Consider the following 19,324-nt stretch of genomic DNA (forward strand, 5'->3'; position numbering starts at 1 on the left):
ATATATATTGTGTGTGTGTATTTACACAAATAGTTGTTGTTGCAGAACAAATGCTGAATAAAGTTGAATGTCCAAAAAGTTTAATATTCAGTATTATAATGTAATAAAACTATCTTTCTTTCTTTCTTTTCAGAACCATAAAAACATAAATTATTGAACTGAACAGCTGATTTGTTTAAGCAATAGAGTAATCCACAACATGCAGGATTACTGTCATAAAAAAATATATATATTTGTATCTGGCACACATTACCCTAATTTAAATGCATAAATTCATAATTCATGGCTATTCATAAGCAAAAAACTTTACATGGTTTTATACACTGAAATTTTCCAACATTGTATGATACTGTATATATTTTAGTACATGGATATGTTTGCATTGCCATTTACTTTTGGTACTTTTACTTTTTAGAATAAAATGTTGACACATCTTACTCCATTTCTGGTGCATACATTGAATTTCAATGCATTTAAATGTCATTGCCAAAGTAGCTGGTAGTTGGAAAAAATCCAAAATGCACTGATTGTCAGCCAGATGGCTGGCATATACCTAATGAAGTCTCTGGCTCTTGCTAGCCGATTGGTCTGCCAAGGCCAAGGCAACATTTTAGTAGTGTAGTCAGTTTGCTGATAAAGTGTATGTGTGGGGGGTGGCCAGATTGTGCCACCCCGTGTATTCTTTATGTCCTGTCAAGCCTGATTAAAAGTGAGTGAGTTTTCACAGTGCTTGTGTGTGTGTGTTGCAGCAGAGTCAGATAAGTGAGAATCAATGTCTTTGGTGAGACAGAGAGAAAATGAGAATTGAAACTTTTATTGACCAGCCATTATGAAAAATTAACTTCCATCTGTGTGTGCAAACATCTTATTTGTTAGTGTGCAAACTGCTGAGCCAGTTTTTGCCTCTCAAATGAGATTGATCTTCTCTTTCTGGTTTTATTTAGTGGTCCAGACCGTACTTCGTCATCATCCTCACATTTTACAGCTGGATGGCATAAAATATGAACTCTCCCTGAGTCTCCCAAGACAAGAGTCTATGAGTCTAAATAAGGTTTGCTGACCGTATAACTTATAAAAAAAAAATACAAGTTCCATTTCCCAATCGTATCTAGTGTAGTGTTCATTTTGTTTTGACAGTCACGCAGCTGATGCTCTTGCACTCCTTTAGGTGATCCTCGATATGACTGTGACTATGGATTGCAGTCAGCTTCCTCGGGGTGCAGAGACTCTGAATGTGCTGCGCAGTGAGTTTCCAGGTCTACGTACGCAACGTGGCTTATTACAGGACACGTGCACCTTGCAAGGCAGCTACTCTGATTTTCAAGGCGCCTTTCCTTATATGCAGACGTTATTTAATCATCACCTTTCAAAAGCCGAATATCCTAATTTTAGTGGAAACAGAGTTCAAAATCTTGAGAAGACGGAAGACCTTGCAAGTGTAAAGAAATGGTCCAGCTTCGCATCGCAGTCACCAGGAGATGTCAGCTCTATATCCACGGCAGGTTTAGGACACTACGGACTGCAAGATAACAATGAAGCTCTCACTGGACGCAGTACCCGGACTAAGAAAAGCAAAGTGGAGGAGGGGGCAGAGTGCAGGATAGATGAAGCTAATTTGGAAGATTTTTCAATCATCATGGAAGCTGATGCGTTTGCGTACCTGCAGAGCATTAAGGAGTACAAGCAGATACTGTGTCTTCATGGAGTGCAAGTGGTTCATGTTACATCCGAGGGGGTCACCACCCTGTACCTACAGTCAGAGTTCCCGACTGGGTCAGGGGTTAAACAGAACATGCATCAAGCCCATAAGGAGCTGAGGCAGCTTTACCAACAGTTAGAGGGTTGTCTGAGAAAAGACCAGATTCAAAAGAGTGCTCTTTACATGCCAGACGGACTGACTTCAGCATTAAAAAAGGTGCAGTTAGTACTGCCTAATGTTCTGCTTAGCTATGACCAGGATAGCATTTATATAGTTGGGGAGAAAAGTGAGGTATCTCAGGCCAAACAAATGCTACTGCTTGGGAGGGAGGAAGATGTGATGCCGAACTTGACAGAAATGCCACCATCCTCTTCCAGTTCTCCATCAGCATCCCTTGAATCCTTGGTGAGAGAGCAACAGGTTAAGAGAAAAAGTGAAGTACACACTCCAGTGCCCCCTAAACTGATCGGCTCTAGCACTGAACGAAAAGGGGAGGTTGGGAATACAAAAGAATACAAACTAGCGGCACGGTTTAAGAACTCTGGGCTAGGAGAGATAGGTGGAGACATAAGGAGTTTCACGGCTAAAATGGACATGCTAATAGACCCAACACCACCCATTAGGTCTTTGCTTGGCACTGCAGGCGTACTCAGTAATGAACTGACAGGGGAAGGAATTGAAACATTCAGGATGACAAGTCCAAGCTGTAGAGGAGAGGATGTCCTGTTTAAAAACCAAGACCCGCTATCTGTGAATACATTTGGTGGAACCACCTTCAACGCATCCAAGGCCAAACCAACTACTCCCGCTGGACTCACTTCAACACTGGCCACAGGAGTCAAAGTTTCAGTAAACACAAGTGTGAATGCCCTATCAGCCAGTAATGCTGAAGTGAAGACAGCTGATCCCTCCTCAACATCACTGCCCATTTCCAAATCCCCCTTAAGAAGAGCCAATAGTTTCTCAAGTCGGCCACACCTAAAAGATCAGGTCAAAAATAACCAGAAATCAGCTAAGCCAATGATTAGTGCATATGCCCATCAAAGAGCAAGATCCAATAGCCTCAGTGGCGGAAAACCCAATGACGATTGTCAGATTCCTACAGTAGAAGCAGAACTTACTGTGTCTTGTCTGATGTGGAGCTACATGAAGGAGGTCTACTGCAACCAACTGGACTCCATGAAATCTGGCTTGCAAATGACTGAGAAACAAGCAAGCAAAAGTGAGATGAGCGTGACACTGAAGGGCGCAGATTCATCAAAGGTTGGAGAAAGTCATCGGCAGCTTCAGAATCTAGTGGCTTCGGTAGCCAGCGACTTTTGCATTCAGGAGTTAAGTTTGACAGGGCTTGGCATAGTTGAAAAAGATAAACTGTTTGAAACCTGCTGCTTGAATGTGCGGTCACGTTTTCGCAAAGTCGTCTTGCACACCATGAAGAACAGCATTTACTTGCTTGGCCCAAAATTGCTCTGCTCACAAGCCTGTGATATATTTAAGGAAGTATATCCTGGACAGCAGTCTCCTTCCTTACCACAGATGAAGACCTTGCAGGAGGGTATAGATCAGGGAACAGCCAAGTCTTCTTTGGGCATATGGTCAACAAAAGCTGATCACTATAAGTCTGAACAAAGACTAAATGAGTTTTCTTTTCAGGATAAAAGTCAAGTGGTTCAGTCTAACAGCAGTTGTGGAGGTCAGTCGACCAAACCAAAAACAGCTACATTGGAAAGGTTGGAAAACCCTAGATCTACTAAGGATGAATTAAGCAAGACAAATGCACTAAGCCAATTTGTTAAACGCAGAGAAGACGCAACAAGACAAAAAGATGATGGGCCAACTTCTTTACCACTTGAAGCACACAAAAAACAAGATACCTCAATGACTTTGAAACAGACCAACCTGCTGTCACATTCCGCTTCGGAGCAATGCACGTGCGGAGCAAATAATACAAATGTGAAACGGACCACCTGTGGTGTCATCCTTTGTTCTGACTGCCTACAACTGCATAAGTACTGCAGAGTGTGTGGAAAAGAGGAGATGAATACTCAGAAGAAGGTGCTGGGGGATCCGGTTCAAAGTTGTAGCTCAAAATATACACAGCAGGAATATCAGACTCGAGAGCAGCATTCAGGACAAGAGGACAGCAAAGCACATAAGGGCATCCAAGGCACTATGACATGTGTGGAGATGACTTTGAGTCTTCCAGGCTATAACAAATACACAACGGCCAAGATCACATACTGCATATCTGATGGCATACAAGGGGTATTATACAATTTATTAATTAAAGCATCCAAGACATATTGCTTACTATTGTGCAAAATATACAAAATTATTATAATATAATATCGCCTTGTAATTTCCTCGTCTTACACATATCTTCTAGGACAAGGATCCATGTCCTGGGTCACCATTCGAGGGTGGTCAATTTGTGGCTTATCTGCCACTCGACCCAAAGGGTCGGAGTTTATTGCCCTGCCTGGAAAAGGCATTTAATCAAGGCCTAACATTTACTGTTAGTTCAAGCAAGAAGGCTAGTGGTGATGCAAGAGTAACCTGGGGCAGGATCCCCCACAAGACCAGGGTGGATGGAGGGAAGAGTGGGTGAGTCCAGATGCTAAGCTGAACAAACGCTAAGCTTGCAAAGATAATTATGCCATGGCTGGTGGCAAAGACATGTTAATGTGTGATTTCTATTATTTTAGAGAGCACTAATTATTTAATTACTTATGCTTTTCTAATACTTTTAATAATAATTTTAGCAAGGATGTGTTGATAGTTAGCTTAACCACAGGGGTGTTTGCCCCAACTACAGTGTCCACAAACTAGGATCTCTTTTGTAGTAGAGAGCAGCAATTTTGATTATTAGGTAATAATCTGTTAGGATTGTATACAAATAAAGTACATGACTGTGACAGGATATCCATGGCATGGCTAAAGGATTAGTTCACTTCCAGAATGAAAATTTCCTGACAATTTACTCACCCCCACGTCATCCAAGATGTTCATGTCTTTCTGTCTTTAGTTGAAAAGAAATTAAGGTTTTTGAGAAAAACATTCCAGGATTTTTCTCCATATAATGGACTTCAATGGGACCCAATGGGCTGAAGGTCCAAAACTGCAGTTTCAGTGCAGCTTCAAAGGGCTCTACATGATCCCAGCCGAGGAATAAGAGTCTTATCTAGCAAAAGAATCTGTCATTTTCTAAAAAAAATAAAAATGTATATACTTTGTAACCACAAATGCGCGTCTTCCACTAGCTCGAGATGTCACGCATTACGTAGTCGCGTTGGAAGGACCTTACGTCACCTACGTCACGTGTAACCTTTCCAACGAGACTACGTAATGCGTGAAATCGAGCTAGTGGAAGATGCGCATTTGTGGTTACAAAATATATACATTTTTATTTTTTTTAGAAAATGACAGATTCTTTTGCTAGATAAGACCCTTAGAGCCATTTGAAGCTGCCCTGAAACTGCAATTTGGACCTTCAAGCCGTTTATAACACGTTCAACCCGGTCCCATTGAAGTCCATTATATGGAGAAAAATCCTGGAATGTTTTCCTCAAAAATCTTAATTTCTTTTCGACTGAAGAAAGACATGAACATCTTGGATGACATGATGGCAGTGAGTAAATTATCAGGACATTTTCATTCTGGAAGTGAACTAATCCTTCAAACATTGCTAGCTGAGGTGTCATGCTTTTATTTTTATTTTTTCAAATTCCAGTTACATTTCTAAATTTAAATTAAGGTTAACAAAAAAGGAATCATAATAATTTGAATTTGATGAGGAAGTTGAATTAAATTCAAATAGATTTATAGAACTTTAATTTTAGCTGACCTTTAACTGTAATTTTCTTAACAACAAAACAATCTAAATAGTGGCATGACAACCTTAGTGAAGAAAAATATACTAAAATGTATTTGAAATTTAAAAAAAAAAATTGTGCTAAGTATACTACAGATACATTTACATATTTGTGTGCTTAATAAAATACCCTCCAGTTGTACTTTTGGTATACTAAACTGGTATACTTAAAGTCTGCTAAATTGGAACATCTAATTTTGGCCTTAATGCACTTTAATTGTGCAGAAGTAGTGCTGAGGTCTAACTAAAGTCTATACTTTAGTTAGTATTAAAGGCAGAGTAAGTGATTTCTGGTAGCCAATGTTGATATTTGAAATCACCAAAACAAACACGCCCCTACCCCAAAAGGGTCTTGTCCCTATTTTGATAGCTCCGCGCAGACGTTGTCTTTTGTTTTTTATCCGCCATCTCTATCTTTCTGTCGCTCGGCTCAGCTAATGTCCGTCCCATGCACTGAAAGCTCTCTCCTCCACATCACGAGTAGACACGCCCCTTATTGCTGATTGGCTACAAGTTTGTTTTGCTATTCGGCCCGAATCAGTTTTCTAAAGTGTTTTTGAAAAATCACATACCCTGCCTTTAACTATAAGACTATACTACATAAGTATCTTTGATTGTGCTAAAGTGGAACAATTGCATATATATATCCTTATTAATAGTGATATTAAAACACATTTTAGGCATAATATTAAGAAATGTGTATTGTGCACTAAAGAAATACTCCAAATAAAGTTTAATTATAATTTTATATCATTAAGTCTTAAGTGATATGCCAATAAATATGTTAATGGATGTGAAGTATACTTAGTATGAAATAAAAAAAAATTGTAAATAAATTATTTTATGTTATTTATAAATTATGGCATAGATTTTTTTTTACTAGGGAAAACCTTGTAAGCAAGCTTTAAAAATGTTTAAAAAAAAACTGTAGGCCTGAAAGATAAATCGAAATTTAGTTTATTTATCATATGTAATAAGTGTGGAGAAAGAATAAATTTCTCAGAATGAATTAATTTGATATTTAAAATATCCAATTCAACTTTTTGTGTGAACGTGAAATATTTGTTTGTGTGCAGCAAAGGATATCCAGACTCTACATACCTGACTTGCTTGTGTGAGGCACTGGTGGCTCATGGGATTGAAGGAGTACCTGCAATTAGTCAAGATCAAGTCAAATCCTGACCTTGAGAATAACATAAGACCACAAATAAGTAGTAAACTGTGTATTACTTCTTTTGATATATTTCCTTCCTAGAAATGTAAATCAAATAGCAATCAATGTAAATCAGGATCTAAATACTAATACTGATTGTAAAAGATTACCTAATCGTTTTATTTTCATTTTTATGCAGTATTTCTGTTAACGGTTATTTGTGGGATTTTTTGTTTTGTTTTGTTTTTTTGTACTTTTATACTCATTTTAGAGTGCCTTTGTCAATCTATCATGTTTTTTATCTTTATCGATGTAGTGTCAGAAATGCTCAACATAATGCTCTGTATATTCTGAATCAGTTGAGCATAATTAAATAATGATCTTGTTTTAGAGGTTGTGTGTTTTTTTTAGTCACTAAATTCAGCCTTCATCAGCCCAGCACATCTCTGATCTGTCAAATTGTTTCATTTACTCAGGCTTTTATGTGTGGTATGAATATTGAATCGGTGTATTATTTTGTTGTAAAACCATAAGGAAGGTGCATCATAATATATAATAGATTTTGAGTAAGCAGAAGGCAGCTCACTAGATTTTTTTTTAATGCCCTATAGCCACAATGCTATAGGGCATTATGGCTAATGCAAGGGTGTTCTGAATAATTTCTAGGGGGTTATCTACACTAAACTCTTTTCTAATATTACCTTCTTAATTATAGCTTTGGTTGAAGTACTTAATATTTTATTTGTAATTCATATTTTGATTTTACCGCAAAAAATAATTGGTGGACCCCCAATTGAATAAACTTGCTTAATGATACGACTCATTTGTCTGTAGGCTGAATAAAATACTTTCCAGTAAAATGAGTTTTACTGTACTGTATATGAATCATCAATATTTTCCTTCTTCCCACTGTATTAAAAACAAGCACAGCAACATTCCTGCTCTTTTTCCTCATGTGTCAAAAGGAATCTGAGCAACAGGGTTTTCTCTACCTTTCTTTTTTGAATCTGTCCTAATATAACAGATGCTGGAGATTCGCTCAGCTCTGAAGACTCTGTGGACGGCCTCCATCAGGCAGTACTGGGATCAACAAGAAGAGACGGTACAACTGCCCTGAGTGCAGAAAAACCTGCTCTCTGACTGCTACAGCTATCAGGAAATGTAAAGAGACAGCTTACTAATTTCACCCGCAAACAAACCATTATGTCGAATGTAGTGTCTGCAGGACAAAATCCAACTGAGCGATAGACGGACGGACGATAGATAGGTAGACAGACAGATAGATAGATACAGTAAATGTTCAGCATTTGTTTAAAACAAACTGTCGATATTGTGTCAGTTTTAATGACTTTACTATTATTCTAAAATGTGGGTGAGAAAAAAATAATAGGTATGTCAAAAGTTTTGGCTGTAAGTGTATTTTCTCAGGGAAAAGCAATGCAAAAAATACTTTGTCGACAGGGTTGAACCTGTCAAACTGGTTACTGTACTCAAACAGATACCGGTCTACTGGGATAAAAATGGCAGCAAAGACACTGGTTACAGTTGCTCTCAGTGCAGGAAGACCTTCTCGCCTCGACCTGTCCTCAACAAAAACACAATGTTTGCAGAAGTGGTGGAGCGGTTTAAAAACACAGGCCTTCAGGATTCTCCACCTACACGTTATGACGGACCTGGACACACGGAGAGAGAAATCTGCACAGCAGAAAACTCCAAAAACGTCAAGATGTGTCCAGAAAGTGAGGATTTGTGCTGCAGGGCCCACCTGAGATATCGTAACAATGGCTATCCCAGAGAAAAGCACACAGTTATCGTTGTAAGCGGGGAACCCAAAGGAAATATTTGTTTGCGGCACAACAGGCTATTGGAGTTTTCTGGACACACGGAAAGAGAAATCTGCACTGCAAAAAACTCCCAAAATTTCAAGATGTGTCCAGAAATTAAGGATTTGTGCTGCAGGGCCCACCTGAGATATCAGAACAATGACTATCCCAGAGAAAAGCGCACAGTTATTGTTGTAAGCGGGGACCCTAAAGGAAATATTTGCTTGCATCACAACAGGCTACTGGAGTTTTCTTGTCGGACAGACAAACGGTTCATCTGCCCACTGTGTCAAAATGAAGCCCACCCAGGACATGAAGCGTTTTCAATGGCACCTCAGAAGACGAAAACACTAGAGTCCAGTACGACTCTAGAGAAACGAGAGCACAGGAGTAAAGACAAAACAACTGGACATGGTAGGGGACAAAGTAATAAAAGGGCTCATGGCACTGGGCATAGACACAGACACGGGAGCGGACAGGCCCGGGGCTCACATGCTAAAAGAGGGCATGAAACACACCGGCATATAAGTAGTGGACACAGAGGTAATTCGCATGGGCACAGTCATGGTGCCGGACACCGAAAGAGACAACTGGGTATCATGGTCATGACAGGAACTGGCACTAGAAGAACCTCTGCAGATAACATTAGAGTGCTTTGACCCTTGATTTTGAGCAGTGTTACAGATGCCATGTTTTCTAGAGGAATGTTGCTTCTACTAGATTCAGACATCGACTGAAAGCTCACGTCATTTCTTTTGTGAGTCACAGCAATCCATTTCTGGATACATTTAATGTTTATTCTATTATATTACTGAATAGTATTAATTAGTGTAACAATTATGTTCAACTGCAAGAAAAACCTGACACCCCTAAAATAACTTGTACATATAGATGACATCTTACTAATGTGAAAAACAACCTGTTTTGAAGAGTTAAGATGTTTTTTAACATGTATAAGGGATGTTTTTCTTTGCAGCTGCTTAATTACTAAAATGATTTGATTTTATGACTTGGTTTCAAATGAAATTTCATGACCTAGATAAAGATTAAAAAACAAGATTTCTAAACGTGCACTCAAAACAAAAATCAATTTCTTGCAGTTTGAGAAAAGACTTGAGAAGAATAGTATTGAGTAAGGAAATTTCCATTACATTTCCTGGCCTAAAAATCCCTGATATTTCCAGAATTTCTTCTCTTTTTGAATTAACTGAATTATTTACTGCGTTTGTGTTACTTCAGTTTGGATATATATATATATATATCAGAGTAAGAAAAAAAACTTAATTTAGATGGAAAACAAGTAGTTCTTACCACATCAGTAAACAGGAATATATATATATATTTTTTTGTTTTTTTGTTTTTTTTGGTTAAAGAAACATCAATTGTTTTTGTGTCAAAATGTCTTGTTTTTAGAATTTTTAGATATTTATAGTGAAAGGCTAGGCAAACATGCTATGAAAAAAAAATATTTGCGGTGTATAACATATCGTGCGTTTTTTCACCCTCGACACGTAATGTAATATCACACTGGAAAACAAATATTAAACTGATATCCCAGTGAGAACGTGTTGTGAAGGACAGAACACTGTGGGTTGTTAAAAACGCGCGGAAAGCAGATCAGATCAGATTATGCTACTCTTTTGACATTACTTCAGTTGAAATAAAATTCCTTTCAATAAATCTAAATAATGTGTATCTCTCTATAGGCATGTATGGCTGAAGCATGTTTAATAACGACTCTGTAAACACCTCTTTTAGTTACGCTCTTTAATTAGTCCTGGAAAACATGTGAGGCAAAATGGTCACATCACACACAGAAGCGTTATGAACTCTACGGTCCTCATGACCACACGCAGTCCAACCAACCCAGAGTCAAGCACAGAAACAGCAGCACTTCAGATTCTCAAAATTAAATGAAGAAAGATTTGATGGAGGGTTTCAAGAAACAAACAACACAAACAACCCATGGTGCTTCTCTGACGTGTGTGGAGGGGGACGGAGCATTAATGCTGACGGATAGGGGCGGGGTTTGAATTTAGAACCAATCAGTGAACAGGAATGCAAGCTGGTGCCTCTGATTGGCTCTTCAGTCAAAAAGCCAAGCAGGAAAGTTGGAACAGTAATTGACAGAGTGCAAACGGAGCCTTTCCTGACTCGAGATCTTTCTGAAACGTCTCCAAAGTCACCATGCATCTTTATTAGCGCAAGTATGCATCCGAATGTACATAAAAAGTGCATCAAGACAGTGTGATGTGTGCAGAGTAGATTTGCAAGACAAAGATAGACCTGTTACGCTGAGCATGTGTGGGAAACAGTCCACAATGACTCACTGTTTCTCATATGTGCCAAAGAGAAGGCAAATACATCTGCTGTATAATTCAGAGCTAAAAGCCTTTCAAAGCTTCATTTCATTAGTGGTTTCGTTGATGCATAAATTAATAAATACATTTCACTGTAGGCACACCAAATTGCACTACGTTTGTGTATCTAATATTGTAAATAAAGTCTAGGCGTGATGTGATTTAGCGCTGGTTAAGGCTGCATTTGCAGCAGGAATTCTGCACTCTGCAAACCTGAGGGGCGTTTCCTGTTCTGGGAAAGCTATTGGATTGAGAGACTGAGGAAGGAAGCAGCTTGGCTCGACACGAGCCTCTCTCTGGCTCCCAGTCGCACAATTCCAGATCCACAAGAGACACTCGCACCTGCAGCTGAGCTCATTGTGGAGCCAAAAAAAAAAAAAGGGGAAGAATACTCCAAACCATCATGCTGTAACAATGTCTAAACCTTGAGAGATTTAAAGTGAGCATTCCCAACCCAGATGTCATTGTTTTTGGGTGTGGGTGCTCCGAATGGTCTCCAGCGGTGATTAACGTTAGCCAATGCAGACAGAACTATACGGACGAAACCGAATCGACAGCCGCTCTGATGAGTTCCAGATGAGTTCCAGAACCGGAATGTCGCTGCTGGATCATCTGGAAATAAAAACACAGCAGGGTTTGCTTGTGAACGGGGCTCTAGGACTAGATGTTAAAGGCATAGTTCACCCAAAAATGAAAATTCTGTGATTATTCACTCACCTTCATGTCATTCCAAAAAAGTATGACTCGTTTGCACAAAAATAAGATATTTTGAAGAATGTTGGTAACAAAACTGTTTTGGTTACCATTGACTTCCATTGCACGGACAAAAATATATTTTATGCTTCACAGATAAAGGAAGTCACAGGTTTGAAATGACACGAGGGAGAATAAATCATTTTCATTTTTAGGTGAACTATTCTTTTAGGATCGCGATTAATTACTGTACATTCACTGAGAAACAAAAAAAACGAATAACAACGAATGGCATGAAAATGCTTGTGGCCCGAAACGGCTTGGAAAACTACACAGACATTAATCATTTGTTCTTTCTGACTGCTGCTGGATCTTTTTTGGGGGGGGGTTACCTCGGGTCATAGGTTAGAAAATACGCCTAATTACCTACACATGATACACAAAAGTGCATCCGTAAACACCAGCAGACCTGATCTGGGGGGTTTCAGATCAGTGGGAATGAGATTCCAGCCCTTCAGGACAGCAGAGCTGAGACGGCCTTGGGGACAAACTAATGTCTACGTGCGTGTATATGCATTCACCTGTAAACATGCGTGGAGGCAATCTGGTGTTGGTCTACGACTGAGGCACAGTGAGAACGAGAGGTTTTGCATGGATTCGAACATTAGCGGAAAACAAAAAAAGTCAGAAATCAGTCAGCACCAATAGTATTCAGGGCATAGTCGACCACACACGACAGGAGCGAATTCAGAATCTCAAGATCTTTTACTGCAAGGTCATTTTGACAAACCACAAACGGTAAGGGTTTTTTTTCTTCATCTTTCATTCTTTGCTTTTTTCTTTTTTTTTTTTTCTTTAATACAGTAAGCACAGTTATAGCGAAGGTCATGCCTTCACAAAAGTTTGGCACACTCGGTCAGGACCAACGAAATCACATGATTCATCACATTTTAGAGGAACTGCAGCTAAGCCTTTTGAACTCAAACTACTGAAATGCAGACCACAAAAACATACAAAAAAAAAAAAATTTCCAAAAAGGACGGATATTTTTCACTGAAGTGTTAGTTAGAGCCACCATCCAAAGGAACACAGGAAGAGAACTAGCAGAACACAACAAGAAACTGAAACTCAATCCCTCGGATCCGGAACTAAAAACCAGATCGGGATTCAGTAAATTGGAACACGGTGACTCTTCAGACTATTATGACTGTTCCACACCCAACCCAATGCATTCTGGGCCTGAACGGTTATCTGCACTCATAGTGATTATGTAAACACGAGCATGCATCAAACAATATGGCCTTCTGAGCATCTCCATGCATGTTCAAACACTTGTTTCTTGGTTTTAGAGGCGCATAAAGAGTGAGTGGGTTGGTGGGAGAACGAGAATGTGACTGAAACTGAAGGTCTGAGTGAAAACCCGGACGGGATTCAGAGATACGGTGGATCAGGTGTGGAACCGCCATTCCCTATAAGTGCAAGCTGAGTGCAAATGATAGCAAACCAATGCAGGCTGTTCATGGGGGCCGGAATATTCAAGAGTGATGGTGAGAGTTAGAAACTGACAGAAGAGGAGAGAAAGAGACAGTTAAAATGCCAGACGGTAGCATAAGGTAGCATGAGGGAGGTAGAGAGACAGAAAGAAAGAACATTTGAATCTAAATCTGACAACAAACCTGAGGACAGACGGTCAAATACATACTCGCACACAACAAACGCACATATAAAAGAGGGGATCTGGTTTTGTTTCACATAAGAAAGAGACAGTTAAAATGCCAGACGGTAGCATGAGGGAGGTAGAGAGACAGAAAGAAAGAACATTTGAATCTAAATCTGACAACAAACCTGAGGACAGACGGTCAAATACATACTCGCACACAACAAACGCACATATAAAAGAGGGGATCTGGTTTTGTTTCACATAAACACCCACTGAAATGAACCAGACTCACAATGTGAAAAGAAAGAGAGTGGTCAGCAGGTGTCTTGATTACTTGAATGATAGCACTGCAATGCATTTAAATCACCAGCGGAGGCATTAGATTACTGCTCTCTGAGAAACAGGAGGGGGAGGAGCCAGAGGGTTTGATTGACATGTCTAAGAGAGGGTGTAGCCACATTCCTAAATGCATTAAAATAAAACTACCAAGGTTTATGGTATAAAAGCTGCTGCTGTGGAGATGTGAGTGGTTGTATGTTTGTGTCCATCTGGGATGTGGGGGTGAGACCTAACTGTCATCCCTAACTAGCCTAACTGCTGTTGCTATGCCAACCACAATGACGAAAAGGGTGAACAGTGAGAGAGAGAGACAGAGAGAGCGGAGTTAGAAAAGCCAGATGGAGTGGAGATCATATTTAAATGTGAACTGCAGGTCAACATTATCGTGTGGGTAAGCCGTCACGGGAACGAGGGGCGGAAAGCGTCAGGATCCTGAGGAATCCTGGAGGAGGTTCTGGAATGAAAGGCCACTCCTGTCTTTATGAGTCCACATCTGACACAAGCGAAACGATGGGAAAAAGGCTGGGAGAATGTTCTCTATAATTGGTCCTGCTTACCAAGCTAGACTCATTAAAACCCTGGCGCTTGCCCCGTTTTAATGACATGGCACATTGATCAGCTGAAGCCTAAAACACCCTTGTTAGTTTTTGGAGTAACGTCAGCGACGTGTTCAGTGCACATGTGTGCGCATGAAAGAAGCTTGTTGTCCCTCTCGGCCAATCCCAGACCACCCTGACTCCTCCAGGGGGGTGGAGCTTGAGTGCATGTCAGTGAGTCTGGTCCAATGAGGGGAAAACAACATAAACAATGGGAGTGTAGGTGGGTGCTCTTGTTTTTGTGTATGCCAAGGTGGGCAGAAAAAAATATTTCACTTTTGATTACGTATGGCCAATCAAACAAGTGCACCCACTTCAGAACAGAGACGAAAAGGAACAGAAAACCCAATCTCACGGCGGATACACAAACACACGGAGGGGTGTAGAGAGCAAACAAGGTGGTTTTTGGTTTGTGTCTACAAAGAATATTTCAGTGGTATACAATAATTTGATAGTGCATTAGTTTGGCAGGAATAACGTTAGAGGATATGGTAGTACGATTTTAAAGGGTGCAGAATAAGGTTATTTTGTTATATAATTAAAGACGTTGGTTGAGTAAACACTGCGGTGATATTTATAAAAAGGATAATACTGCCCTAACACGCCTCGGTGGCATGCAGTCATTCGAAATATTTAGAAAGGACACAGCAGAACCAGGAATAAATACTACCGGGTTACTACAGAACAATAAAGTGGTGTGTTCCCTTGGTGTATAAAGTGTGTGTGTGTGTGTGTGTGTGTGAGAGTGTGTGTGTGTGAGAGAGAACGTAAGTGGTGTGTAAATTCTGTTGAGTGAATGATTGCAGAAATGCAGGTCTAATGTCAGGAATCACCTGGGGTTAAGCTAATTACACTATACACCCCTCCATACACACACACACATATAACACACACTCAGACCGCTCCCAAACCGCTGACACAGACAAAGCACATCCACAATGTTTCTCACGTAAGTGGTGTGTAAATTCTGTTGATTGAATGATTGCAGAAATGCAGGTCTAATGTCAGGAATCACCTGGGGTTAAGCTAATTACACTATACACCCCTCCATACACACACACACATATAACACACACTCAGACCGCTCCCAAACCGCTGACACAGACAAAGCACATCCACAATGTTTCTCTCCACTCAGTTCTCCTCTTTCTTGGCTTCTTCCTTCTTTTCTTCTGCGTTCTTGTCATCCTTCTTGACCTCTTCCTTCTTCTCCTCCTTTTTCTCCTCCTTCTTGGCGTCATCCTTCTTCTTCTCTTCCTTCTTCTTGTCATCCTTTTTCTTGTCATCTTTCTTCTTCTCCTCGTCTTTCTTGGCCTCCTCTTTCTTCTCCTCTTCCTTCATGGGCTCAGTGGTGAGGATGATTTTACCAATGTTGCTCCTCTCTTGCATCCTACGCATGGCATCACCAACCTGAGCGGGGGAGAGAGAGAGAGAGAGAGAGAGAGGGAGATTGGTGAGGTGCGGATGAGAAACGGCAGAGAGAGCAGCTTGACTGGCCATCTGCTGTGGTAAGAATATCTAACAAGCTGTTGACAGTTGATTTAATACTGAACTTCACGTGCACACAAACACCCTTTATGAGATTCTTCATGTCTCCAATTTAGTGGTCTTACTCTTACGCCAGCGAGTAAGGTGGCTGATGACCTCTAGTCACACGCCTTTAGATTTACACCAGTGTGAGCTATGACTTGCTAAAAGAGCATTTTATTGAACAAAAATTTGGAAATGCCCCCCGAGTGCCAGAAGTCTAGATGGCCTTTAAGTTAACGGATATGGAAAAAAATACACAAAACTCCAATTCTGATACCCATATTTACTGCAAATCACTAAAAAAAAAAACTTTAAAAACAGAAAAATACATTATTTAATGACAAAGCTGTCCATTTATTTCAGAACCGAAAATAGGCAAAATGATTATTTCTTTCTATTGACTAATCACATCTATTTTCAAACTGCAATAATCTCAAAATGTTTGTATATCTGCTAATATTGTTTCATATATTGTCTATGACTGTTCTTCAATGGCCAGTACTCAAATAGCAGTATGGCCTTAATTTAAAAAAATATATATAATTCATAATCAACAATAATAATAACAATTAATAAAATGATTTGTTTATATTTTATATTCTAAAATTATGATACACACATATACATATAAAGAGAGAGATAAATACAATTACATAAAAATTAAAACTATTTCTATAATGTTAATGCAATGTAAATGTAATTTTAATTTATTCAATACTTATTTAATATTAGAATTATTTCATAATTATTTTATTATAAATAAATCTTTTTTATTTTTTATTATTTAAAAAAATTATATACATTTGATATGCAGCTAAGCAACTACAGTTTGATGTCGATAATGTAAATATATCTGCCTATCATAAGTTTACAACCATATAATGCTAAAATGAAGGTTTAACATATCTAGTCTCTGGTCATCCCCCCCAGTTCACCTCTCCTTTATCACTCTACCTAACAACCAGCGCCACGGCAACAGCGAGCCATCTCCTAGCAATGGGGAAAAGCAACCTGGCCCTGACGATTGACTTGTGGACAGATTGAGGGAAGAGAATGAGACAGGAAATGAGAGTGAAGGACAGGGAGATAGAGTTACCAGCATACACAGAGTACTTAAACAGCTCTTCTTCTCATCAGCTGAAGTCTTGTGAAATACTCGTTTCAGTTGAATGTGAAAGCACTTTATAATTCTTTTTACGAATTTTCAATAACACCAAAGTCTGACGAGGCTGATAAAACCCCAGGTCGTCATAAAAGCATCAGCTCGCAGACACTTACAGTAAGCAGGAAGAGACATCTCCATAGCAACAGGAGAGATAAGAAAGGAGAAGAAATAATAGGGAAAGATGGATGAAAGAGCAAGTGAGGGACAAGACAAGAATGACTGATCAAAGGGTGGAAGGAGTACAAGGCATGGGTGGTGGTTGAGGTGATGATTGTGAAAGAACACCCTCGCATATTTATCTGCTCAAGGTAGAATCTCGATCCTGGCATAAATGCACTCCCAAATATAATTCTACTCTTCATGTTTTTTCCAAACAACTGCCACACACTCATCAGTTCAAATGACCCCTATCTGACACTCATTCATTCACCTGTTCTAGGTGGTAGGTGGAGTCAATTCGGGGCTTGATCTTGCCCTGTCTGTACAGGTCCACAACGGCTGCCATGGCCTGAGGGATGAGCTCGGTCTCAGAGTCCAGGTACCCCAGGTGAAATCCGCACACCGAGCGGTTCCCTTGGATCAGGCTCAGGGCGTGTACGGAGAACTGCTGGTACCAGGTCTTAGCCACCGCAAACAGGTTCTTCTTCTGACCCGCCAACATGTTAGCAGCACCTGTCCAAACATCAAGTTGACACAGAAGACACAGATATACATCGTGGCATATTAAAAGCAGGGTTTTGGATCCATTGTCAGTATCCAGGTTTTAAATTCTCACAAGATATTAATAAGATTTATGAGATGGGCGGTATGAATAAAATGTTATGACAGCATGAGTAATTTTGTATCACGGTAACAGAAAATATCATAATATACACTACCGTTCAAAAGTTGTTTTTTAAAGAAATGAACACTTCAAGGATACATTGATCAAAAGTGGGAGTAAACATTTATTATGTTATAAACACTTTCTAAAATAATCCAAATAAATGCTGCTCTTTTGAACTTTCAAGAATCATGAAAAATGGTATCATAGTTTCTACTAAAATATTATGCAGTTAACCGTTTTCAACACTGATAATAACAACAAGAAATGTATTTTGAGCACCAAATCAGCATATTAGAATGATTTCTGAAGAATCATGTGACAAAGACTGGAGTGATGATGCTGAAAATGTGCGATAATCGAAAATGCGCATAAAAATAGGTGGATGGAAACATAGTTAATGCATTGCTGAAGTTCCTTATTCAACAGTTATTTATGAGTTAACACTGCTCTCGTGTTGACCAGAGTGGAATGTCATCGATGTTATGCTGTGTTTCTAAATTTCTAAGACTGTTATGGTCAGAGGAGTACATCAAATAAAATGTTCGGTCATGGAAGAGCTAAACAAAAAAAGCAAGGAATTGGTTTTGTACATTTTTGTGATAAGATAAAAGAGTAAACAACATTTTATGAATACCTAACAGTGTGCTAAGAATTACAGCTGACTCGACACACAAACACAACAAAACCTCATTATACACATCAGATATACAACCAAAACCACAAAAAGCACAAACATGAAAGGCAGAGTGGACAGATAATACTTCAATGTTTAATATACACAAACGGTCTGCTAACAGAAAAGCAGAAAGCCTTACTGAGAACTTCTTAGGGGAGTCTTTAGACTTCTAATGTTAGCTTTCCATTCTGTCTTTAATTTGCAGTGTATTTACACACACAGCACCCAAAGCAAAAACAACAAACTGAAACAATCTACAGCTTTATTTGTGGTGATTAGTCAGCGGGGAAACAGGTTGCATTTAAAATGATGTTTAATTATTAACATGTGGTCTTAAAACAAGTTTATTAACCGCAGATACACTACTGTTTAAATGTTTGGGGTAGGTAAGATTTTTAATATTAATGAAAGCATTTTATGCTCTCACTAGGCTGCATTTATTTGAACAAAAATGCAGTGAAGGACTGTAATATTGTGAAATGTTGTTACAATTTAAATAACAGTTTTCAATTTCAGTATAATGTAATTTATTCCTGTGATGCAAAGCTGAATTTTCATCATCATTACTCCAGGCTTCAGTGTCACATGATCCTTCAGACATCAGTCTAATATGCTGATTTGCTGCTCAAGAAACATTTATCTGACTACGTATATGGAATAACCGTTTTATAAAAGCAATAAGCCCCAAGAAGCCATGGTTTACAGTGAATTTATAACAGCTAAGGGGCGTTGTTAGGCATGATGCGAAGCGGAGTGCCTAAAACCCCCTTAGCTGTTATAAATTCACTGTAAACCACGGCTTCACGGGGCTTATTGCTTTTATAAAACAGTCCACCAAACCCTCAGAATCAGTTGTGGTTCCAACAAAGTGGTTGCCGAGCAACAGACAAATGTAAACAATGTAAACAAATTGTAGTGTAATTTACAACAGCT

At 39.2% G+C, this 19,324-nt stretch overlaps 2 protein-coding genes and 1 pseudogene across 2 annotated transcripts in view; 2 read left to right on the forward strand and 1 right to left on the reverse strand.

Moving 5' to 3' along the window:
- LOC107708559 (uncharacterized) overlaps positions 1–6,914 on the forward strand; it is an 8,261-nt gene extending 1,347 nt beyond the window's left edge. The window contains exons 3-6 of the mRNA XM_016512826.1: positions 945–1,051; positions 1,169–3,964; positions 4,086–4,303; positions 6,647–6,914. Coding sequence (XP_016368312.1) covers positions 945–1,051; positions 1,169–3,964; positions 4,086–4,303; positions 6,647–6,752 — 3,227 coding nt within the window. The 3' untranslated portion in view covers positions 6,753–6,914. The remainder of the gene's footprint in view (positions 1–944; positions 1,052–1,168; positions 3,965–4,085; positions 4,304–6,646) is intronic.
- A 1,175-nt stretch (positions 6,915–8,089) lies between these two features.
- LOC107708550 (probable E3 ubiquitin-protein ligase TRIM8) lies at positions 8,090–9,308 on the forward strand. Its single transcript, XM_016512812.1, has 3 exons — positions 8,090–8,095; positions 8,222–8,593; positions 8,795–9,308. The coding sequence occupies exons 1-3, from the start codon at positions 8,090–8,092 to the stop codon at positions 9,203–9,205; spliced, it is 789 nt and encodes a 262-aa protein (XP_016368298.1). The 3' UTR covers positions 9,206–9,308.
- A 5,931-nt stretch (positions 9,309–15,239) lies between these two features.
- LOC107708561 (synaptic vesicle membrane protein VAT-1 homolog) overlaps positions 15,240–19,324 on the reverse strand; it is a 30,699-nt pseudogene continuing 26,614 nt past the window's right edge.

This window comes from Sinocyclocheilus rhinocerous, unplaced genomic scaffold (genome assembly GCF_001515625.1).
Source record: "Sinocyclocheilus rhinocerous isolate Xijiao unplaced genomic scaffold, SAMN03320098_v1.1 scaffold1618, whole genome shotgun sequence".
Lineage (NCBI taxonomy): Eukaryota > Metazoa > Chordata > Actinopteri > Cypriniformes > Cyprinidae > Sinocyclocheilus > Sinocyclocheilus rhinocerous.

Excerpts from the sequence above, each read along its gene's own strand:
- LOC107708550 (XM_016512812.1), top strand. Across the intron at positions 8,594-8,794 it reads GGCACAACAGGCTATTGGAG|TTTTCTTGTCGGACAGACAA; the intron begins TTTTCTGGACAC and ends AGGCTACTGGAG.